The sequence below is a fragment of the Notechis scutatus genome, chromosome 1 (genome assembly GCF_049901735.1).
Source record: "Notechis scutatus isolate UNSWTSFEM ecotype Mainland chromosome 1, rNotScu1.2, whole genome shotgun sequence".
NCBI classification, from domain to species: domain Eukaryota; kingdom Metazoa; phylum Chordata; class Lepidosauria; order Squamata; family Elapidae; genus Notechis; species Notechis scutatus.
In genome coordinates, this window is record NC_142009.1 from 315,097,081 (window position 1) to 315,123,049 (window position 25,969).

At 39.5% G+C, this 25,969-nt stretch overlaps 1 protein-coding gene across 4 annotated transcripts in view; it reads right to left on the reverse strand.

The window, feature by feature from the left end:
* DAAM1 (dishevelled associated activator of morphogenesis 1) overlaps window positions 1-25,969 on the reverse strand; it is a 153,166-nt gene that overhangs the window by 53,581 nt on the left and 73,616 nt on the right. For all 4 annotated transcript variants that reach the window (XM_087952340.1, XM_087952338.1, XM_087952341.1 and 1 more), the window contains exons 3-4: window positions 17,179-17,268; window positions 390-461 (exon numbers count right to left, since the gene is read on the reverse strand). In XM_087952340.1, the coding sequence (XP_087808466.1) occupies window positions 390-461; window positions 17,179-17,268 (162 nt within the window). The remainder of the gene's footprint in view (window positions 1-389; window positions 462-17,178; window positions 17,269-25,969) is intronic.

Genomic DNA, 25,969 nt, shown 5'->3' on the forward strand with positions numbered 1-25,969 from the left:
TGTTCCACTGATTAATTGTTCTGTCAGGCAATTTCTCCTTAGTTCTAAGTTGCTTCTCTCTTTGATTAGTTTCCACCCATTGCTTCTTGTCCTGCCCTCAGGTGCTTTGGAGAATAGCTTGACCCCCTCTTCTTTGTGGCAGCCCCTAAGATATTGGAACCCTGATATCATGTCACCGCTAGGCCTTCTTTTCATCAGACTAGACATACCCAGTTCCAGCAACTGTTCTGTATATGTTTTAGCCTCCAGTCCCCTAATCATCTTTGTTGCTCTTCTCTGCACTCTTCCTAGAGTCTCAACCTCTTTTTTACATCGTGGCAACCAAAATTTAGAGCTGTGCTCTTAATTCTCAGATCTTCCCTTTTTAGACAATAGATAAATCCACTTACAGCAGCCATGGAGTTAAGCTGATCAATGTAAAATTCAGGCCAACTCGTGGCCCCTTTATTTTCTTCTTGGTCCTGAAATAAGCAAGTGAAAGAATAGTGTTAGAATATTTGTTTGCTTGCTGCTTATATGCAATAACTATAAAATACAAAGTACCTTACTCCACATGGCTAAATGTCACTCCGTAGACTGAAGAAATTATTTTTTATAAGCTGATCCCATTTTTTGGACATAGTAATAAATGTCATCAACTGGAAATTGTGATATATAATAATTTTACAGAGGTGTTAAATGAAAAAAAAATGTTTTCGATAGGCTTCATTCATTTGCTTTGGTTTGGTTTAGAATAAGTGCCAATGCCTCAATGAAAAGACAAAAGAATAAATGCCAATGCCTCAATGAAAAGACAAAAGGGGTCATATTTTGCTTTCCCTGGTAATGTCATTTTATTAACAATGTATTGTATTCTCTACAACCATTCAACATATTGGTTTTAAAAGCTGCAACCACAAAAAGATACACCCCTGACTTTTTGGGGAGGGGGGAGGGCTACATTTTTGTTCAAAACAGTGAGAATTTTTCCTTGTCCCCATTTCTATCTTCTCTGCAATTACTACTGGTTTTGTAACTGAGCCTTCTTAAGGGGTTTATCTTTTCCACGCAAAAACGCTTTCTCCACCTGATGCTCTGTGTCAGGACTGAAATTCTAAGTCAAAGAGCTTTAATTTAAATCCAAATGCAGACTAAATAGGCATGGGGCACATGGCTCAGGATTTGCAAAAGGATTAAATGAGTAAAATTGTCCTGGTACTATAAATGATAAATTCACAGTGATCATTTTTGCCTCTTTGAGCTAAGAAAAGTTTGAATGACTAGGATTAGGAATCTTGTAAAATAACCTTAAATCCCTTCTAAGAACAGGGGTATTAAAAAGAGGATGAGAGAAACCTGAGGGAAGCCTACCACACAGAAATGCAAATCTTAAAAATAGAAGACCTCAAGGACGGAGCTTAATAATGGCTGTCTATGCTTTGTTATCAGAGAACAGTGTCTATTGGAAAAGAAACAGGAAATGAAATCAGGTGGAGGACTGAATGGTGTTTATCCATCCTGAACTTCCTCCCTCTATCCACAAGACAAGAAGAGCAATGTAGTTGGCACTCTTGCTGCTAAAAGTAACAAGTACAGGCAGTCCTCAACTTACAACAGTTCATTTAGTGATAGTTCAAAGTTACAACAGCACTGCAAAGGCCGTTTTTCACACTTATGACTGTTGCAGCATTCCCATGGTCACATGATATTGATAGCAATAGCACTTAAATTTATATACTGCTTTACAGCCCTCTCTAAGCGGTTTTACAGAGTCAACATATTGCCCACAACACTTTGGGTCCTCATTTTACCAACCTTGGAAGGATGGAAGGCTGAGTCAACCTTGAGCCTGGTGGGATTTGAACTGCCAAACTGCAGTCAGCCGGCAGGCAGCAGAAGTAGCCTGCAGTATTGTACTCTAACCACTGTGCCACCGAGGCTCTTAATTATCAAAATTATGCTTGGCTATAATGATGACGGTTGCAATGTCCTGGGGTTGTATATTTACCTTTTGCAACCTTCTGACAAAGTCATTGAAGAAGACAGATTCACTTAACAGCCATGTTACTAATTTAGCAACTACAATGGCTCACTTAACAATGGTGGAAAGAAAGGTTGTAAATGGGGCAAAACTCACTTAACAAATGTCTCAGTTAATAACATAAATTTTGAGCCTAATTGTGGCCGTAAGTCAAGGATTACCTATCTAGCCCAAACTTTTGTTCCAGTAGCACCAACTTGTCCACACAGCTTTTATTGACCATAGAAAAGAAGACAACTTTGTGTCCTCCATGTTGTCAAGATACTCAAAAGTCTCATAGCACAACATGTGTGCTATGAGAAGATCACAGGATGTCTAGGATCAACTGCCTGATTGATCAACTGGAACCACTGAATCCTTCCCAACTGAGGAAGCAGCCATCTACTCAGTTAGACCAACTTACTAGTATTTCATGCCAAAGGACTGAACCAGGGACTTTCTATGCACCAACATGCACTCTTCCCCTTCCTTCCAGGCTGGTAACACCCTTAAGAGCCAAAGCATTTCCAGACCAAACATTCAGAGCATTTACCTGCCACAGAAGGGATCATGAAGTAAATATTAAAAAATCCATCTTGATTCTAGTGCTGAGATAGATTCTCACCCTTCTCTTTAAGGCAGACTTTCTTTAGCCAATTTCCTTCAGAAGCCATACAAGTCTGGAGTTACATTTAAAGTACCTGGGGGGCACCATGCTGGGGAAGCCTGCCTTAAAAAATGTGAAACCTTGATAAAGCCAAACAATATGTTCTTATATGTCCCTCGCCCACCCATCCAAAAATAAATCTGTCCAATAATTCATGGAGAGGGAAGCAGGCTGATTTACTTGCAAACATTAGTCTCCATGCTGTAATTTTTATTTTCCAAAGCAACCACAGGGAACCTATGTGTTTATAGCTGCCAATCTCTGTTACATTTCTGGCCTCATTTACTAGCATGCATTAACCTTGCTTGTTCCCTGCCAAAACTTGGTTTGGCTGACTGAAGAAGCCTGCCATAAGAAAGAGGCTTCCACAACTATCATGAAACTTAACACCTACTGTTTAAGCCAAGGAATGCCATCCGTTTGCCAATGAAATCCAGGGAAGGCTGTTAAGAAAGCAGAATGCCCAAGGGGACATGGCATTTGGAGAGGGGAATTCCTTCTAAAAACAGAGAGAAGTATCAAAAGTGCTTTCCCACTAAAACCAAAGAGGCATGCGGCGGCTGTTAAGAATCCATTTGGCAAATGAATTAGTTTGTCAACTTTTTAAAAAGGAAACCATTACATTGACTTCCCAAACCAAGGAACCCTCCCAATAGCACCAAGGACTGTGTTGGAAGAAATGTCCATCTGGGTTCAGTTCCAAGTGGGGAGAAAGACACTGGAAACATGGAGGCTGCTTAGAAGGATAGCTTAATGGAGCAGAACCATTAAGCACATGATCCTGGTGCAGCTGAATACATGGAGTGGAGAATGAGTGTTATTTATACCCTTTCTTGGGCTTTGAACTTGAGCTTCTTGTTCCTGTGGCAAGGACAGGTATCCTATTGGCTGCTGTAAGGGTCATGTGCAAATCCTGGGAGTCTGTCTGAGATAAGCTTGGCTGAACTGTGCTGGGTGATGTAATGAAGAGGCTTGTGTTCTGAATAAGGTGTTGGGCAATTCCTATTATGGCTTAATGGCCTTGTCCTGATTTGGATCTTGAGTGAGGGCTAATCCTATCACCCTGGAGCTGAAAGCCTTTTGTTTTGTAGATAGGATGCCCCAGTCTTTCTGGGGCTATTTAAAAAGTTGGGGCTGCTTTCCAAGAGCATGTTTCTCCTTTTCTCATTCAGGAAGGTAGAATATTCTGCCTTTTTAATATTTCCTAAAATATTTCATTCTTCTAAGAGGGGTGGGTGCTAACTTTCTATAACTGCATAAATCATGTTGCTAGAATTCCGGGAATTGTTATCTCAATACATCTGGAGTCCATCAAGTAATTGTGCTCCTGCAGACATTTTGTTACTAGGCTGGGTACTATCATCAGTGCATGGGAGGGTGTAGTTTGCTTATTGTTTTAGTTATATTTTTTGTTGTGTGGATGGGATTTATCTGTTTGTTGATGGCTGATCTGTCAGAATGCCAAGCTTCCAGCAACTCCCTAGCATTTTTGGATTTAGCTTGAACAAAAATATTAATTCAATTGAAATTGTGGTTGAACTTGTCTTTATGTTGAGAGACTAAGGAATTTTCATTAATCTTCTGTCAGTGTGGATGTGTTCTGCCCATCTTCTACTTGTCTATCCTACATATTGGCTGTTACAGTTCTTACACTGTATGTTGTAGACCACTCCTGTTTTCTTCTTCTTTGGTTACTGAGCCTCTGAGATTGCTTAAGATGCTTTGGAAGGATTTTGATGGTTTATGTGTGTGCCATGGAGAAAACAGACCACCTACACAACATCTTCCAACATAACGGATATCCATACAATTTCATTAAAAAGTGCCTTGCTACACAAAAGTATATATCACTTAAAAGATATAACTAGAAGTCAAGGAAAGAAATAAACAGCCCAAAGCATAACTTCCCTAGCAATACGCACCCTAATGAAGAAACAACACCAGATAAACAGGGAACAAATAATACCTTAATCAAAAATCATGAAGGAGGAAGCCATATCCTCATCAAGACTGGCAGGGGAAGCTACTATAAATAGCCAACTTCATTTTCCCATTCACTGATGATATAGCTCATCCATCTCTCTCTCTCTCTCTCTCTCTCTCTCTCTCTCTCTCTCTCTCTCTCTCACACACACACACACACACACACACACACACACACACACACACACCTAATCCAAGGTCTCAGAAAAATAGTTTATCCAAATTTTCTGGTCCTAATTGCTTTACAGGATGCCAGTTTCCTATTTGTTTTGTGCTATTTAAGAAGAATGACACCTCATTATTTCAACTAATTATTGCTGTTTCACACACACACTAGAAAATTGTTTCTTCACATTAGCAACTTTAAGATGTGTGGACTTCAGCTCCCAAAGTTCCTCAACCAGTTATGTTGGCTGGAGAATTCTGGAAATCGAAGTCTACACATCTTAATGTTGTGAAGGTGGAGAAACTCTGCTCAAGTATGACCCGGAATATTTCACAGTGTGTCAAGGATCATCAGTGAGATGACTAATTCAAAACAACCCCCTAAACAGGTTGGAAAAATACGGTGCGGAAAATAATGAACAATACAGACAAATTGCACAGGTATTCACAAATATCATTAAGATAGAATACCCCAATGCTTATTACTGGATAACGTCTTCTCATCTAACCAGACGTGGTACAAGGGAGTACCTGGTGGGCACCAAACTACATGTGTAAGTCAGAACACTCATCAATACAGCAAATTTACCATAAATATCCAGACAGCCAGTCAAAATGTAACATGGTTAGAAACTCAGCCAGTTCTTTTGCTCATTGTCTCCAAAAGATGTTTGTTCTCCAATAACACGAAGTATAACATGAGCCATCACTACTTCTATCATTTAATAAATATTTAAAACAAATGGAAAACCTGATCAATATTAATGGCAATAAAAATATCAACAATATTAATATTATTACTATTATGAACGTATCATTGACTTAAGCAAATACTAAATTTTATAAGGCCATTAGAAAGCCTCTCCGCCCCCCATCGCTGTTTCACTGTGGCAGGGAGATATTCCTTTGAGGGAAAAGTATCAAAACTATATGCGAAGAGTATATTCTTCCAGCAGGGTAGCTCATGGGATACCGGTCTAAAGCAAGCAGGAACGTATTATGGGCAGCAGCCATATAGATAGAGGCTGAAGGCTGTTAATCAATTTAATTGAAACAGCAAAGGTATCACTTTATACTATACAGAAGCTTTAATCAATCACATGGTCTGAAAGATGATTAACAGAGGAACTCTACCTAAGGTTTAGTTAGTGTAATCAGTTTGTAGAACTTGTCTAAACTTGGCCTGATAACTCCTTCAGATTTTGTTCTATGCCAGTAACCTAGGGATGGCAGAGTTTGTCTCCCTTACATATAATTTCCAACATGAATATCTATATGCCTCCCTAGTTTTAGTTCAGTTGCAGATGAAACAGTCACAGCCAGTATATCATAATTGAAGGATCTTCTCATTTCTGCACCTGGACCATAACTTTGCAGCCATTTCCTGGATTTGATGATATGCAGACAAGATAGGGCAGAAGCCTGAATAATCCCAGTCCAAGGTCAGGCAGCAACAGGAAGACTCAGAGGGCTAACTGTCTTTATGTCCAAGACGGAAACAAGAAGGCGAAAATGGTTTCTGAACAGAAAGGGTGTGAATGAGGCAGACAAAACTGTATTTCATCACAGTTATGTAACTGAAATGGAGATTTCCTTCAGGTCTTAAGGGAGACAATTTGCAAGCTTTCAATTAACCACAACAGAACTCAACTAAGAACGCCATCCCCACATTCAGCTGAGGGGAAGAAAACAAAAAAAAAAATTGTGTCTCCAACCTGGCAATTCTGGGCAGCTATTTCGACAAATTTCAAGAGGACCAAGATAGAGAAGAGTGAGAAGATGGCTGCAGTACTCATTTTACAGGCCAATATTATAGAGGTTATATTATACAGGTTATATTCACAGAGTTTCCTTGAGTTTAGGTGTCTGAGTTTCTGCAAAATTAGGCATTCTCCAGTTTCTAGGTAGATCTGAATAAGGACAACTATTCAAAAGGATGTGTGAATAGGTAGGTAGATTCTTGTTACTGCATATGTATATATTACTTCTGTCCCATTACCATTGCTGCTGAAATACTACTCCTGTTTTGACTTGGTTGTAGAACACATAATAGTATGCAAAACACTATATGGCATGGCTGGAAATACTTTGCCATTCTCTCAAATAATGGAGAGCATTGCTAGTAAATGTAGAGCAGCTGGCCAACCACAATGGCTAACAATGATAGAAGTTATAGTTCAATTAGATAACAGATAATCAGAGTTGGAAGGGACCTTATAGGTCATCTAGTCCAGCGGTCGCCAACCAGTGGGCCACGGCTCACTGGTGGGCCGTGAGAAAGTTTTTGTGGGCTGCAGATAAATCTCACCCCCAGAGCACTCCCCCCAAAGCAATTAATCCAGGCTGCGCAGAAACACAAGGCTGCTCAGCCCACATGACCCGTGGGAACCCTCCCTACCCACTCACTCCTTACCTGGCAAACTTGTCTGCTAAGTTGCTATTTTTCCTTTTTCCAACCATCATCTGTTCTGCTGTGGTTGGATTTCTTGCTTTCTAGCTAAGCACAGCCGAACCCCCCTTAGGACTGAAGGTTTGCTTGCAAGCAAATTCAGTGCGGGCTCACGGCAAGCAAATTTGAGAGACTGAGCTAGCCGATGGCAGATAGATCACTGAATGATTCTGTGAGCAACTCAATCTGCCTGCTTTGTCTGATCTTGGATAAAAGTTGCTCTTTTTTTAAATAAAAAATTCAATATTCAATAACTATTTATAATATTTACATACAAGCCATGCCCAGCCAGTCACATGACCACCAAGCCACACCCACAAATTAGGCCACACCCACAGAACCAGTTAGTGGTCCCCAGAATCTAAAATTATGAGTTTGGTGGTTCCTGAGGTCCAAAAGGTTGGCGACCCCTGATCTAGTCCAACTTCCCGCCCAAGCTGGAGACACTACACAATTTCTGACAAATGGCAGTCCAATCTCTTCTTGAAAGTCTCAAGTGATGGCACTCCCACAACTTCCGAGGGCAATCCATGTGGAGAACGCTTGCTTGGAGAAAATGGTATAAGAATTGGGCTAGGAAGAGTAATGCCTTGATTTAGTATAAGGTGTATCTAAAAACATGTTTTGAGCACCCAAACATGAAAACCCACAAAGGCACTTGCTACAAAGATGGGATTGTATTCATTTTCAGTAAATATCCATTATATTGTCTATTTGAACTTTGAACACATGGCAGACAAATGATTTCTAGTTAGGTTGTACTTATTTGAACATTATTAATTGGCAAGCATTCATGATCCTGAATAAAAAGAAATTTAATTTGCTCCACCATACTTTGAAATATCATATATTTGCTGAAAGGGTGCCTTTTTATTAACATTGGTCTATTCTAAATCACATTGAGAACCACTCAGTCACAATGCTGTTGTATTACACTTCTGCAAATCAAGCTATATAACTGAAGATGGAAACAGTTTGGACCAGTGATTAAGGCACTACTTTATGTCAGAGAAATCTGTGTTCTAGTCCTGCCTTAGGCATAGAACCCAGGTGTTTGAATTTGGGCCAACTACTCTCCCCAAGATGAAGGTAACAATAAACCACTTCTGAAATTTTGCTCAGAAAACTAGGATATGAAAGCTGAACATGCAAATGTGAATAATTTGCAAGTTCTAGCAATGAATACAGTGAAATTTTTAATTATAATGAAGACCAAATTAATTACAACAGTGCAACTACCAGCCTTGGACTTTATAATTTTACCATGCTTTGTGGAAACAGTGGATATATACTGCTTTTTTGAGTTGACTAAAGGATAAAGAATAAAGGAACCAGCACTCAAGAAATACCACACAGGCTAGCACTTGATAGAGTAGCAGTGAAGGCCTTGGCAAATATATCCAGATCCTGTGCCTGTGTCTATATATACAGAGATAAGAATCATGCTGGCAAGGGTTTTATCCAGAAAAAAAGCAGTGAAAATGGAATTGCAAACTCCACCAAGGCCTATTCCTATTGTGGAACATCTGGGTTGGTAGGACAAAAGCAATAAAACATCATATGAAAACCATTTGGTAGCCCATACATTCTTAGTTCAGGCACTATGGCTATCATTCAGCTGATGACAAACCTGGAACTGAATGAAAGAATGAGCACCTGAAGCACCTTAAGGCTGGACAAGAAGCAATGGATGGAAACTAATCAAAGAGAGAAGCAACTTAGAACTAAGGAGAAATTGCCCGACAGAACAATTAATTGCCTCCAGAAGTTGTAAATGCTCCAAAAGTCATGAATGCTCCAACACTGGAAGAGATTTTTTAAAAGAGATTCAACAACCTGCCTGAGCAGAGGGTTGGACTAGAAGAGCTCCAAGATCCCTTCCAACTCTATTATTCTATTATTCTGATGGGTCAGTTTGGTTATTAGCCTTCTGGTATATTTTAAAGACATCTAATATTAAAACTGATTGCAACAGCTGATGATTATACCAGAACGGGAATTCGTCATTCTTCAATTCATCCTTCCTTCCTGAATGACATAGCACAGGATAGAGAGAATAAGCTGCTCTTCCTTCATGTAAATGTGTTGGGATTAAAAATACCAACTATCACTGCCAGCATGTCATTCTGCTACTTGATCCAACACATCTGGAGAGTATTAGAAGGGGGCATATGAATTTGGATAATGGGAACAATAGTAGGAAAAAGGAAAGGTCAGCAAGCTCCTAAAGATTAGCAGGTAACAGTAGTATATTTTAAAAAATACATAAATAGGATCAGATTTAAATAGACCACTAGGATTAGAGTGGGAATCAATAGCAAACCTCTTCAATTTTGTCTACAAATTTACAGCATATCTATAGAAATATAGATAAGACTGTAGATATGTACATAGACATGTCCTTACAGATACGAGGAACTGAGCATTACTTGAAGGTGTCTTTATTTATAAAACACATTAGAACTGAAAGATCTGAAATTATTTTTTCCCACAGCCAATGGCAAAGAATTGTGGGAGCTTCAATTAAAAAAATACAGACATGGACATTTTGTCTTTCCTTTAGGCGCTCCCCTATTTTTGTATCCCAGCAAATATCCTAATGACAAAGACTGGGTTAAGAGTCACCCATGAGCCACTGCACCCAGTTATCTCCCCCTGTCACATGCTTAAAAGGAGTAGCCCAATTAAGGAAGAGTAATCTGTTACAAGAATCACCATGGCTACTGTAATAGTCTCTGCACAGACAAAGCCATCATTATAACCAATCTACTTCAAATTTTCACATCCGTCCTAGTAATAAGACTTTTTACTCACAAAAGGCAATTTAGGTTGAATCTTGAATTGGCTCGCTGTATGTGCATGAATATGAGAAATTGTTTTCATTTTTGCAAGACCTTCAGTTGCTAATGTCGCAGTTGTTACTTAAACCTATCACCTTGAAAAACAACATTTATACAAAAGATGCCACGATCTCCCAAAATAAATGGGGAAGGGGTAGAATAGGCATACTCATAGAGTATTACTGCTTCAAGGGTCATGATATGCACATTTTTGCTACACCAATTTAATAAAGCTTTTCAGAAAGATTAGAAGAGAAGGTCTCTTGTTTCATAAAAACTGGTCAGTGATTTTAATTTCAGTCTTGCTGTTTGCACTTGGGTGTTAAAATAAATCTATATCCTAAGCAATTCTAAGGCTATTCCTCATTCTTTATTCATTCCCTATTCTCATTCTACAAGCAGCCTTCCATACCCAGTCATTCAGAAAAAGAAAAAACAATCTTGGAAAATTGTTACAATGATGTTCTATAAGAAGAAGAACAAACATTTCCAGTGAGTGGTGTCCCTCTTTTAATGTTACAAAAATAAATTTCTGTTTTTATCATTGCCTAGCATTATGGGAGAATAAAGATTGTAATGAAGCTTGGAAGGCTATTTGTAGATAACCAATGCCATTGTGAGGAAGGGTTAACTTTCCTCCACCCTTGCAAAACACATACCTATGGGCTATTAGGAATGGGTTTTTCTCTAACTGAGCTCAAACCAAACAACAGAATGCTCTTTTCTTTTCTCTCCTTTCAAATTTGTCTTGATTTCTGGTGACTGCTTGGACTAGCCCCTGCAGTTTTCTTAGTAACATTTTCAGAAGAGATTTGCCATTTCTTCCTTCTTAAGGCTGAGAAAGAGTGACTGGTCCAAGGTCACGCAGCTAGCTTCATGATTAAGGTGGGAACAGAACTCATGGTTTCCTGGTTACTAAACTGGTGCCTAAACAACTACACCTAACTAGCTCTCTTTTTATGATATAACTTCTTCAGTTGGGATACAAAAATAACTAAACCAAACCAAAGTCCATCTGAGGAAAATGGTTCTCACAAATCATTGCATCCTTACCACATGTCAACAACAGAATCTCAATTTGATAAGCTTCCAAAACACAGAGCTATTTCTGAAATCCCACCATCAGGTTTGAATCTTCACTTTCAAGTATGTTCTTAACCGAAATTGGGGGATTCAAAAACCACAGTGGTTTTGACTGGCAATTTGGATTCAGAATTCTGCAGGATAAGATATGGGAAAATAAGAGGCTGGATTGCCATGACTCGGAACTTGGTGTTGGGATTTTCTATTTGCAGTCTTCTCTTGATGAAATTGTGAAATATAGGGATACAAACGCACACACAAAATGTTGAAACCAGTGCTACCTTTCCATAATGATATGTAGATGAACCTTTCATTAATTAAAAGTTATTATCCAAAAGAAAGTCAATACCTCCCCTTTCATACTAAACACAGTATATGTATTTCACTTTTTTGAGACCTGACTGTAAAGGAACATGAAACTCTGCCTTCTAATGATTTTCTTCACCTACTGACATGTTTTCTAGGAATTATGAAGCTTAGCTGAGAAGAAAGCACACTGGGATTGGCTGTAAATCAAATCCACCCACAACGATATTACTTTCAGATCTGTATTTTATCTCCCTGACAAGGCAATCTTTCTATCCTCATTTCCCTTTCTTATTAGGGTCATGCACTGGCCTGAAACGACTTCAAAGACTGTTATCATAATCTGAAAATCCGCCTCTCAACTGGAGCCATAGAACAACTGCTCTATTTATTGGAAACTATACTGAAGGTTGCCTTCTTGCTTTGGGTCATTGCACATGGACTTGCTATTGCCTCTACAGAATTAACCTTTTCTTCCTGTCAATTTCTCATTTTAAGCAGCCAGCCATCATTTCTTTCTACAATTATATACATTCATATTTTTCTGAATTAGGACTGTTTTGGCATCTCATTGTTAGGGGTGGGTGGGTGAGTGTTCTTTGATTGTTCATGAGTCCAAACTACCTGAACCATTGGGGCACCAAATGTGCAAAGGTTAATGGGTAGAGAAGAGACAGAGGTTCTAGCTGATGTTTCTAAATGCCAAGCATGACTGTAATAAAACATTCCTCAATCCAAAAATAAAATAAAATGATGAGAGGGCAGACTCTGCATATATTACTGTGGCCAAAAGTCTCTCTCGAGGTCACACATTCAATTTTGCAATTCCTAAGATTGTCGTATGAGCAGGCACAAAAGCAGACAGGGAAGTGATTGAATCTTGAGAAACAGGCCCCTCTTGTCAATCAACAGGAGTGCTGATTTACCACCAGCCTACTCAGTACTTACCACCAGTACTTAGAAGGCAAGGGCTGGGCAACACAAGCAAATGACTTAAAAGCCAGGCATCAACACACCCCAATCAACATCTAAGAAACCACTTACAACAGACTATAAATGCCACACCCAGAACAGCACAAACTGCTAAAGAGAAGTTCCCTGAAGATGGGTTCCACCATGAGTCTGAAAGCTCAGAAGACAAAACCTCTGGTCTCAGTGACTGACCCAGATCCGATCCTGTAAAAGTCTCTCACTTGTAGATGTTTCTCTCTGGATTTCAGATATTGCAGTAACAATGACCCCAGGAAGACTGCTGGATGTCATCTGAGAAAATCTCCAGGGAGCCAAAGGTGCTCTTTTACATATAACTGAGTGGGAGGCCTTGTTTGTGGCTACACTTTAGCAAAAAAAGGTGCTTCCCAAGCTGATGACCTCTTTTTGGAAAGGGTGGTAGTAATGCCCTAGGCGTTTAGTGTGAAAGAACTTTATCTACTTAGAGAGATGAGACAACTCATGAGACCATGGCTACCATAATAATTGTCATACCCCTGTCGGAGACTGAATCTGAGGAGGAAGAAGAACAGCTGACAGGGAGTGGGAGTGTGGCTCTGTTGGCTGTGGAGGAATTCAATATTTATGAGGCATTAAAAACAGCAGATTTAATCCCTTGACCACTGATGCTCATGGCCAAGTCACCTTTCTAATCAACACAAAGATTTGTGAATGAAGGCCTAAAGGGCTGTTCCATTTATCTCATTATTTTAACATAAGAGAAATAACTCTTTCTGTCACAACAGGCCAAGGTCGGTCAGCATCCAATCTCTCAATGACAACCAGGTTCTTTGGGGAAGTTCAAAAGCAGGTCACGGAAAGCTATGAACTGAGTCATTCTTCATGAACCTGTTTCACTGTCTGCTGAAAGCTATCATAACACCATTCAGATTTCTGCAAAATACAGATAATTTTTCTCTGTTCACCCCTCAAGATCATGGTAGCTATGACAAATATGTTAGACACTGCTGCACAAAGATAGCAGGTCTCTTCCCAGCAGCTGATTCCTGTTATTCAGTTTAAATAACATCGTCTTGATGAATCCAGCAAATCTGCCATTCTGTTTTCAGAAGCAGCCAGTTCTGATAATAAAAAAGGTATACAGCTGATGGATATTCCCTGTCATGTTGCCTGTATTTATTGTTCTTTAAATTCCTCCAATACCACAAACACAGATGGGCAACTCAATGTCTGCAGGTGTCCATCTTTAGCTGCTTTTGAATTTCAGAAGTGCAGCTGTCAGTAATAGGGCAGGTTGCAGTTTTCGATGGAATTAAAAAATAAAACAGCAATACTACATACTGTGATGGGACCGTACTGCTTATGAAGAAAAAAAATCCAAAGGTTTGAATCTCACATGGAATTACAGGGAATCCTCCACTTCCAACCACAATTGGGGTAGAATTTCCATTGTTTAAGCAAAGCGGTCAAGTGAGTTTTGTCCACTTTAAGATCTTTTTTTACTATAGTTGTTAAGCAAATCACTGCTGTTATTAAGTGAATTACACATGGCCATTAAGAGAATCCCACTTCTCCCATGACTTAATTATTGTAAGCCAGCTGTCACAAATAGCAATCATAGGACTTTGGGATGCTGCAGCCATTATATATGCATGCTGGTTGCCAAGTTCCCAAACTTTGATCAGGTGATTATGCTGCAATGGTCATAAGTGTGAGGACCAGTCATAAAAGCATTTTTCAGTATTGCAACTTTGCAACCATCACTAAACAAATGGTTGTAAGTTGAGGACTACCTGTATTGTGTGAGTGGGGTGCCAGGAAGAAAAAGTGGGGGAAAGAATGGCCCTATCATATTTACAGTAGGATTTTAGTTTATGATCTATCTGTAGCAGATGGAAGCATGTAACCCCTCTTGCCTGAACCTGAAAAAGCCAAGCCTCCTTCGAACTTGGGCACTATTAGATCACCATAATATCTCATGTAATCACTAGGTGCTGATCTTTACTTGAGGAAGTCTTGGACTTAGTATTTATTCTGTTCAATTCAAAATCCACTTAGATTGCCTTTAATTTGACACAGAAATAGAACATTAATGTTTGGACAACTAATATTTCAACAAGAAATAAAATGAACATGAAAAGCTCACAAGTTTCTTTTCTTCTGAACTGAAAAGGGTTCAATAGTTCAATCATCCTTCCTGAGTCTGGTGATGTTTTAGACTGATTAGAGACAAACGTCGCTCAGTTCCAAACCAGCACGGCAAATGATCAGGAATGATGGGTGATGTTGTTTAGAGAATCATAAGACCAGGGATGGCCTGACCTAAAAACTTTCCCTACAGCTGAAACATGTGCTTAAAAACATGACTATTTTTTCTTTGGAAAAATACTTCTAACAAAGATGTTTCCGTATTTTCTCTAGATCAGTTTTTTCACCTTGGCAAGCTGAAGAGGTATGGACTTCATCTCCCTTTTGGGCTGGGGAATTCTGGGAGTTGAAGGCCACACATCTTCAGCTAAGCAATGTTGAGAAACACTGCTCTGGAGTCTAGACCAGGGGTGTCAAACTCAAGGCCTGCAGGCCAAATCCAGCCCATGGGGTGCTTAGACCTGGCCTGTGGGGCCACCTTGGGAATAGCAAAGGACCGGCCCATGATGTTTCTGCCAGTGAAAACGTTTTCGCTGGCAGAGGGTTGCAGAAGGCTGTCGCAGCTGAAAATGGAGATTGGGAGCCCGTTTTTGCTGGCAAAGCACTCGGACCACCACAGACACCCCGTGACACGAGTGACATCAAGCTGACCATGCCCATCCCGAGGTCAAACACAATCCTGATGCGCCCTCAGTGAAATCGAGTTTGACACCCCTGGTCTAGACAGTTCATTCCACTGTAAAATGGGTCTTGTTCTTGTTCAAATCAACTTCTGGAGATCAAATGTAAAGCACAAGCCTAAGGAAGCCCATAGATAATAAGAAATTGAACTTAATTTACTGATTAAATTTATCTGCCACCCATCCCACTGCTGAAGGAACTCTTGATATACTGCCATTATATCCCAATGTCTGTGTTCTCATATGTGCATATCTGGTCACTGAATTAACCTAACTTGTGGGTATGCACCTAATGCATCCTAAACTACCGGCAACTATCAGATACTACCACATGCTACCTTCTATTAAACACCCCACCCCCCAAAAAACCACCCTCTAATCAAGGTTGAAGCTAACAAAACCTAACTAAATCCAGGGGAGGGATTCTGCTGGTTCAGACCGGTTCAGGCGAGCCCCTAGCTCCGAAGATCAGCTGGGAGTCAATCGGTTTGCTCCAACGATCATGTGGGCCCCCCTGCCCGACCACCCCTGTACTGTCCTGACCTTTATCGTCCCAGCTGATCAGCGTGGAAGAGCGGATTGCCGCTCCTCAGCTGTGTTACTCCCCCAAAGTAACGTAGCAGGTAAAAAAAATTACATTGCTGTTCACGCGCGTGCGCACACAATCACCAAACTGGTTGTTATACCGGCAGCATCCCACCCCTGGCTAAATCCCTCTCTGACTGGTTAAATATGTGATCAAAAGCAGTCAATATATCTGTTACTTGATGCAGCCCTTTCCTTTTGAAAAGGAGTTTTGTTGGATGATATGCCAGGATAATTAGATATGATGCTTTTCTCTTAGCAATAGCAATAGCACTTAGACTTATATACCGCTTTACAGTGCTTTACAGCCCTCTCAAAGTGGTTTACAGAGTCAGCATATTGCCTCCAACAATCTAGCTCCTCATTTTACCCACCTTGGAAGGATGGAAAGCTGAGTCAACCTTAAGCCTGGTGAGATTTGAACTGCCAAATTGCAGGCAGCAGAAGTAGCCTACAATACTGCACTCTAACCACTGCACCACCGTGGCTCATGTAATAAGCTTAAGGTGCTATGTAATGTAGCTAAAATTCTGTATTGCAGCTATTAGACAAAATACTACAGAAATACATCTGTGCAATGAAGAATGAATAGAATAGAATAAATATGCCCAGAGTGATTTATGTTACATGCTGCTTCATTAGAATTTTACATATGTTTTTAACATCTGATTTTATTATGCTAAATTATCATAATTTTGTTGCATTCACGAATAAACTCCCAGGATACAAATAATCGTGCTAGTTTGGAATCTTATGATCTGGTCTACGTATTTGCAGGCCAGAATAATTTTCCTCCTGTTTTTTTCAAACCAGTTCAAAGGCATTTTGCAGCATTTTCTTTTATCTTATGTCTAGAAAAAAAAGGAGCAAAAGTATATATATATATATATATATAAAAGAAGAAAAATTCAGGCAGTCCTTGACTCATGACCATAATTTGGACCAGTAAAGCATGCCAGTTGTTACACAATCATGCCAAAATTTACCTATTTTGCCTTTTTTGCCACAGTTAAGTGAATCACTGCAGTCGTTAAGTGAATCATGTCACAAAGCGAATCTGACTTCCCCAATTTACTTTGCTTGCCGGAAGCTGACTAGGAAGGTGGCAAATGGCGACCACAGGACCTGAGGGTGCCATTACCATTGTAAATGTCAGTTGTCAAGCACCCAAATTCTGATCAGATGATCATGAGGATACTGTGATGGTTGTAAAGGAGAGGTCACTTTTTCATTTTCCTTGTAACTTCAAATGGTTACTAAATGAATGGACATAAGTTGAGGACTGCCGGTAACGTGGAGGAAACATACTTCAAAGGTCTTACCTTTTTCTTACTGCAATAGATCTGCCATTTCTTTTCCGCTGGGAGGGCAAACATGGCTTCTCTGTGCTTATCCGTAAGGTCAAGTTCATCCTAGCAAGAAAAAAAGGGTGGGGGAGAGAGGTAAATGTTTATTATCAAAAAAATAAACTTTGATATTCCTTAGCACTTTAGCTAAAGGGGAGGAGCCCCTCCCTTCTCCTTAGACAGGCTTATTAATTTTTTCCCCCTTAGCTCAATAATTATATCATATCATGTTGGCCTTTCTGCAATGACTGATTTGAGTTTAGATTATAATGAACTTTCTGGGAAACAGCTTCCTGTAACCTGATCCTGGATCTTAGATTGGGGATTAGTCATATGTCAAAATCAACCTCATATTTAAGCCCCAGGAGAAATGTTGGCCTTTTTAAAGGTGTTAATTTTCATTTAATTTTGATGGCATTTAAGGATGCAACTGATAGCTTGGCATCCACAGCTTTCTTGTGGCGGAAAGGAACTACAGCTTTCTACTCTTCTATTTATTTACCAATGACTCTAAGTTTACAGCCATGTTGGGAAAGGAAAGGATTTAACTGAGCTAATGTTCTTGGTCACATTCCATTCAAAGGCTTCACTGCATTTATAAACCAAAATATTTCAGCAGCTTTGTGGCGGGAGGTGCCTACAAAGCATTTGGCTTAGGAGAGTGTTACTATTCCCTGAATTAACGTGCAGTATCACCATAAGCTAGAATTCTGAACAATTTTAGTTTAGTATGACTGAGGTAATATGTCTATGCACACTCTTTGGTTGTTGCAAATGGATGGAAGGTTATTAAAGAGAGATCCAACCTATAATTAAAGAGAAATTTTCTGACAGTAAGAACAATTAGTCAGTCGAACAGCTGGCATGCAGAAGCTGTGGGTGCTGTATCATTGGAGGTTTTCCAGAAGAGAGAACCATATTCCGGAATGGTATATAGCAGGATCCCCAACCTTTTCGACGCCTTGCGCCCGGTTCCGGCGTCAGCTGGGCGCCGCGCCCGGTTCCGGCGTCAGCTGGGCGCCGCCATCTTTTTGACGAAAAATCACTTCCGGTGGCGTCACGGAAGTGATTTTTCGTCAAATGGCGGCGCCAGCGCTCGGTGAGCTTTTTCGGGTAGAAATGGCTTTCTACCGGAAAAGCTCACCAGCGCTGGCGCCACCATCTTTTTGACGAAAAATTGCTTTTTTACCAAAAGATGGCGGCGCCCAGCAACCAGCGGCCCGGTAAGGCTTGTTCCGCGGCCGTGCACCGGTCCGCGGACCGGCGGTTGGGGACCCCTGGTATATAGGGTCTCCTCAGGGGTAGGATTCTACCAGTTCGTACCTATTCACTAGAACGGGTTGTTAACATTCTAAGCAGTTCGGAGAACCAGTTGTTAGAAGAAATTACTGGCCTAATCCTGTAAGGAAGGCAGGAAGGAAACATTCTGGTGTTGCTTACAGAAACTGCCTCTTCGTTAACCCTTATTACATTCTTGGCAGGACTAGACTTCCTGTCTCAGGAACGTCTCTGGAGTTTTTCCCCCCTCCTTTGCTGGTACTTTACTTGTGTGGAGTGACCATTCAAAGTTACAATGGCACTGAAAAAAGTGACTTATGACCATTTTTCACACTTACGACTGTTGCAGCATTTCCACAGTCATGAGAGGTGAGGCGAGGAGATGTGTGCCTCGATGTGAGTGATATGGAGTTGGTCACACCCAGCCAATAACATGACCACCAAGCCATGTCCACCCAGTCACATAACCACCAAGCCACGCCCACCACCTAAGCCACCCCCACAGAACCGGTTGTTAAAAAATTTGAATCCCACCCCTGGGTCTCCTGGACTAGAACAGGGATCCCCAACCTCCAGGCCGCAGCCCACTACCAGGCCTTGAGCCTTTTGGACCTGGGCTGCAGAAATATATGAGCAGTGTGTGTGTGTGTGTGTGCTCCATTTGCGCAGGAGGCGTGTTCGTGTGCCCAATGCTCGTGCAAATTGAGCTGTGCAAGAGAGAGCACTTGCCCACTGCACACTTGGAACCATCTCCTCTCTCCCAGCCAACCCTGATCCATCTGCAAAACCAAAAAAATTGGGGAACTGTGGACTAGAAGACCACCAAGGTGCCTTCCAATGCTGTTAAATCATGGAAGTCCTGACTATGGTTTGCTTAGTGTTGCAATGAAATTAGAAGGTGAGTTTTGTTTCTCTCCTAATAAACCAGAGTCATAAGCCAAGAATATAACTCTCACATATATTACACCCGTGATGACGAACCTGTGGCACTCAGAGCCATTTCTGCCAGCATGTGAGAAGCCCCCCGAAATAGCCCCACTGCGCATGCGTGCGCCCCCCGCCAGCTAGCTGATTGTCGTGTATCCGCTGTGCATGCATGGGGGAGACGTGTGCATATGTGCAGGGAGCGGGGGTTGCGTGGGGGAGGTTGCAAGTGCATGCGCAGAGGCAGATAGTGTGAGTGCCGAGGGTCACGTGCGCATGTGCAGGGGGGGCCACGCACGCATTGCATTATGGATGAAGTCCACACATCTCAAAGTTGCCAAGACTAAGAAACCCTGGCATAGAGAGTAGAAAATTGTCACTGGCAGGAATTTCAAGCTGGTGACAAAAACACCTGGTGGCCACATGGACTGCCTGCAAGGAAAACAGGCAATGTGTTTTTGTAAAGAAAGCGTACAGTAATGGAGCTTTCTATTTATTTATCCTCATGTTTGAAATTCTGTGGCTAAATCCCTAAAGCAATCAGCACACAAATTCCATACATGCAACTTCAATTAACAATCATGAAACAGACTAATTAGTGAGCAGATGATGCCAACTGGCAACTAGCTTTGTAGGCTATTTGCTATTTGTTCTTTGGGCATGATTGGAGATTGGGTAAAAAAGAAAGAAATGACAAACACGCATACACAACTGGCTGACCTGTTGTGTGAGTGAGCTCAGAAGTAAATAAAATACCCTCTTAATTATTCTTGCAAGAATTTAATTTAATTTCTAAATTAGTCTTGCAGTAGAATCAATTATTTTAGAAGAGGCTTTTTCATCCTACACAAATAATTTAAGTCCTTTGCAATCCTGGAGAAATTGTAGTTAACATTTTGAAGAATAAAGCAAAAACCAAGATTGGTGGCTGCATTCAGACTACACATAATTGACATACCTTGTTCCTACATATACAGATTGTTAATACTCCTATTTGCCAATTTTTCCATTATGAGGAACTCGTATGTTTTAAATATGGGCTATTAGATCTTCATGCCATACTTTTAGCCCCAGAAGTCAGGAAATTATTAACTTTCAAGACTCAGGAAATTTACTTCCACATTTAGTTTTTCAGTTTACACTGGAACAAACTCAAGAAGTTTTAGGCATTCATTCTAGAATTCCTTGGCTGCCTAACCTTCTTATAAAGCTGTCCAGAATCAGGAGGAAAAACTGAATTTGTGCAAAATTCAGAAAAATAAAGAAAAGTAAAATAAATCAGATGGAAGAATAAGAGGATTTGATTCTCTTTTTTAAATGCAATCTACAAGATCCTCCTAGAAGCCAACAAAATTTTCTGGCTTTGATTGTAGAAGGGAGGAAGATGAACTAACATAGCAACAAGGCAACCATAAAACAAACTATAGCACAGAAAGACAATGAATATTTCCACAAATCTTTCAGATTTTTGATCCAACCTTGCATCATATGGTTATAACTTAAATGTGAAAAACACCTTATTTCAGCAACATAGTTATTGAGCAGCACTGACTAACTTGTTTTCTTATGGAAGAATAGGATTATTTTTCCACTTAGTGATACTGATATTATCTTTATTCTGTAATTTGGAATATAGAAATAAAAAAATAGAAGGGATGAGAGAAGGAAACGTTTTTTAATTGAATTAATCTGAATTACTTTGGGTGACTGGGTGTCCTGCTTTTTATTTTCCAAAATAATATTCCAAAGTGAATGCATATTCATTACAATAAAATATAAAATTATTTGCAACCTTTCTTAAAATGTAACCTTACTGTGTTATATATGGACATGAAACATACTATTTAATGGAGAAACCAGCTTCTGTTTGACCATTCCTAAATAACAAGCCTCTATTAGTAGGAGCATGCTTGCCTACAATATCACCGTTCAAATGACTTCAATGTTGGAACTGAAGGAAAAGAGAAAGAGATGGTTTCACAAAAAGTAAACAACTATTGCCAACCAGGTTTGAGCTTTCTCTTTTACCCAAAACTTTTACGGGTGTTTTTTTTTTAATTTTGCCCATCCCTCTTCACTCTTGTATTTTTCCCAGACATTAATTACACTCTTTGAGGAGCCCAATGCTGCTGATGTAAGTAAAGCTGGCAGATGATCAAAATGAGTTTGTGAAGTCGCAGAAACCAACCACTTCTTAAAGACGCCTTAAGAACCTCTCCCTTAATGATGCTAACTGAATGACCACAGCACAGAAAAAAAACTTTGTTGTGGCAGGTTCTCACAAGATGAGGCAAAAATCAAAGATATAAAAAAGACTGCACATTAATTCCATGATATTGTTTCTGTATCATCTTTCCACATCATAAACATGATTGGTTGTTTTTAAAAAACAGCAACAGAACTAACCCTGAATGGCTTTTACAGGACCAAAACTGGAGCTAGGTGAATTTCTTGTATCTAGTAAGCAACATACATAAGCGTAGGGTAAATTACAGGTAGTCCTCGACTTACAACAGTTCATTTAGTGACCGTTGAAAGTTACAATGACACTGAAAAAAAGTTACATGACTATTTTTCACACTATTGACTGTTATAGCATCCCAGGGTCACGTGATTTACATCTGGATGCTTGTCAACTGGTTTGTTTTTATGACGGTTGCATTGTACTGGGGTCACATGATCATCTTTGACCTTCTGACAAGCAAAGTCAATGGGAAAACCAGATTCACTTAACCATGTTACTAATTTAACAACTACAGTGATTCATTTAATAAAAGTGTAGCAAGGAAAGTTGTAAAACGGGATAAAACTCACTTAACAAATTTCTCTTACTTAGCAACATAAATTCTAGGCTCAATGGTGGTTGTAAGTTGAGGTTTACGTATACAGGCTAGGAGTACCTTGTAAATTTCTCAAACTGGACAGACAGAGGAAAAAAATTGTGGTTGAGCTTGTACAAATATATTTGTCTAGTCACCTGTGGCAAAGAGAAATCCTCTCCGGATCACAAGGAAGATTTCATGAAATAGAAGAAAACGGACTCTTGGATCTGCAACTCATCAACATGCAAGAAGTAATTAACTGATATGTGTAGACATGTGGACTAATTTAAAAAATAAAATAAAGTGATGGCAAGTGAGTGTGATACCAAGAACTGAAAGATTCCAGATTCACGAGGAACATTGCTTCTTCTTAAGTCTGGGATCACTATCCCATACAGGATGAAAACTATTCAAGAAGAGAGCCAGAAGACTAATATAATCACATCCTGGATTTGTTCAAACAGCATCATAAATTATCATATGGATTGCTTAGGAATTGCTCAGTGCATTGCATGAAGCTAGCCAGTTATGACTTATCTAGTGAAACAAAAATATGGACAGGTGTATTAATTCAGCTAATTAGAAAATATTGAGGAAGTTAGGAATATTTAGTTTATGACAAATATCAAGAATCAAAATGAAGAGTTTATCACCAAAGGACAACTGGGTGTATAAATTCAGATTATACTTCCTGCTTCAAACGTTCTACCATCATCCCAGTGCCAAAGAAGCCCTCCATCAAGGAACTGAAGGACTACAGACCAGTTGCTCTAACATCTGTAGTTATGAAAATCTTTGAAAGGCTTCTGCTGTCCCACCTGAAAACCATCACGGATCCGCTGTTAGATCCCATGCAGTTTGCATACCGAGCAAATAGATCAACAGATGATGCTGTTAACATGGCTCTGCATTATATCCTACAACACCTTGAATCTCCAAATACCTACGCAAGGGTCCTCTTTGTAGACTTCAGTTCAGCATTCAATATCATCATTCCAGACACTCCTCTAAGTAAATTAAACCAACTAGCGGTACCTGAACACACTTGTAAGTGGATCCCTAAGCTTCCTAACAGAAAGGAAGCAGCAGGTGAAGCTAGGCAGAATCACATCCAATACCTGTACAATCAGCACAGGGGCCCCCCAAGGCTGTGTGCTATCTACACTTCTCTTCTCCCTATATACCAATGACTGCATCTCAAACGATCCATCTGTTAAAATACTGAAGTTTGCTGATGACACAACAGTGATTGGTCTCATTCGAGACAACGATGAATCTGCATACAGACAGGAGGTTATACAACTTGCCTCGTGGTGTAACCGGAACAATCTGGAACTGAACACACTCAAAACCGTAGAAATGGTGGTAGACTTTAGAAGAAACCCTTCCATACTATCACCTCTTACAATACTAGACAACACAGTATCAACAGTAGAGACCTTCAAATTTCTAGGTTCCACTATATCACATGACCTAAAATGGACACCTAACATCATAAACCATCAAAAAAGCACAACAAAGAATGTTCTTTCTGTGCCAACTCAGAAAGCTCAAACTACTCAAGGAGCTGCTGATACAGGTCTACAGAGGAATTATTGAGTCTATCATCTGCACTTCTATAACTGTCTGGTTTGGTTCTGCAACCCAACAGGACAGACACAGACTTCAGAGGATAATTAGGACTGCAGAAAAAAACAATTACTACCCACCTGCCTTCCATTGAGGACCTGTATACTGCACAAGTCAAAAAGAGGGCTGTGAAAATATTTACAGACCCCTCACATCCCAGACATAAACTGTTTCAACTCCTTCCCTCAAAATGACGCTATACAGCACTGCACACCAGGACAACTAGACACAAGAACAGTTTTTTCCCGAAAGCTATCACTCTGCTAAACAAATAATTCCCTCAACACTGTTCAACTATTTACAAAGTGTACACTACTATTACTGTTAATCTTCTCACCACTCCTTATCACCATCCCCTCCCACTTGACTGTTTCCTAGTATGGTTTGATTGTTGATTGTACCCTATGACTATCATTAAGTGTTGTACGTTATGATTCTTGATTCTTAACGAATGTACCTTTTCTTTATGTATACTGAGAGTATTTACACCAAGACAAATTCCTGTGTGTCCAATCACACTTGGCCAATAAAGTATTCTATTCTATTCTATTCTATTCTATTCTATTCTATTCTATTCTATTCTATTCTTCTTCATTCTATTCTATTTCTATTCTATATTCTATTCTATTCTATTCTAGTTCTATTCTATTCTATTCTATTCTATTCTATTCTATTCTATTCTATTCTTCAAAGGAACTTAGGCATACTGTACAGGATTTGCTTTGAATTCCGTTTATCACCACAACCACTTTATAAGGCAGGCTGGGCTGAAGAGATCTGTCTCAAACAGACTTTTATGACTGACCTGGAACTTGAAGCAGAATCTTATCCATCTATGCCAAAAAAAAATAAAAAAAATCTGGGTGTGAAAAATGCAATGCAAATAAGCTAGAATAGAATAGAATAGAATAGAATAGAATAGAATAGAATAGAATAGAATAGAATAGAATAGAATAGAATAGAATTCTTTATTAGCCAAGTGTGATTGGACACATAAGGAATGTGTCTTTGGTGCATATGCTCTCAGTGTACATAAAGAAAAAATAAAATACATTCATCAAGAATCATAAGATACAACACTTAATGACAGTCATAAGTTACTAATAAGCAATCAAATCATACTAGGAAACAAATAAAACAACATAAATTGTAAAGATACAAGCAACATGATTATAGTCATAAGTGGGAAAAGATAGGTACTAGGAAGGATGGGAAGAATAATAGTAATACAGTCTTAGTAAATAATTTGACAGTGTTGTGGGAATTAGTTGTTTAGTAGTGATGCCAACTGTCCTTGTGTCTTGTTGTTCTGGCATGCAGTGCCCTATAACGTCATTTTGAGGGTAGAAGTTAAAACAGTTTATGTCCAGGATGTGGGGGGGTCTGTAGATATTTTCACAGCCCTTATAATGTGAAAGATGTTCAGTTTCACATTTTAAATCTGTTTAAAGTGTATTTGTCCTTAGCGCCAACAATGTACTGGCCTTAGAAAAAAGGGTGCCTCAGTTGAATCTGAAAAGATTGAGATAAATTAAAACATTTGCAGGTTCAATTTATATCCTGCCTTTCCCCGGGGTAGTCAAGACAGATTAAATGGGGATTTCTCATCATTCTACAAGGGAAGCTAAGAAACAGTGATTGGGTTTTGTGGCTTATTCAGTAAATGTTATCCTGGGATTTTCAGTACTAAACAAGATGGTATCTGATAAAATTGCACAAAAATCAGCTAACATTCTTCTAAAATTGCTGAATTACAACACTTTTCTTTGCAGTGTTTTAAAAAATAATATTTGCCACTTGCAAATAAAGCAGATGTTAAGTGAGTTTTTCTTGACTTCTATTTGGTTCTTTAACACACTCTTAAAAAGACTTCAATGCCCTGTGAAATAGCTCTGAGGTGCCCTATCAATTTGATAATTTGGACGATAAAAGGAATGTATCTCATGTGGGGTTTAATTTATGAGAAGATAGAGTTGCAGTAAATATAGCAGTAAAAACACTTGAAGTTTTTTTTGTGGGGGAACAAACAGGGCTAAGTGCCTGCATACCATCATCATCTAAATGGATTATGGAGACAAACATTATATCTGCATCGATAAAAACAAAATATCTGG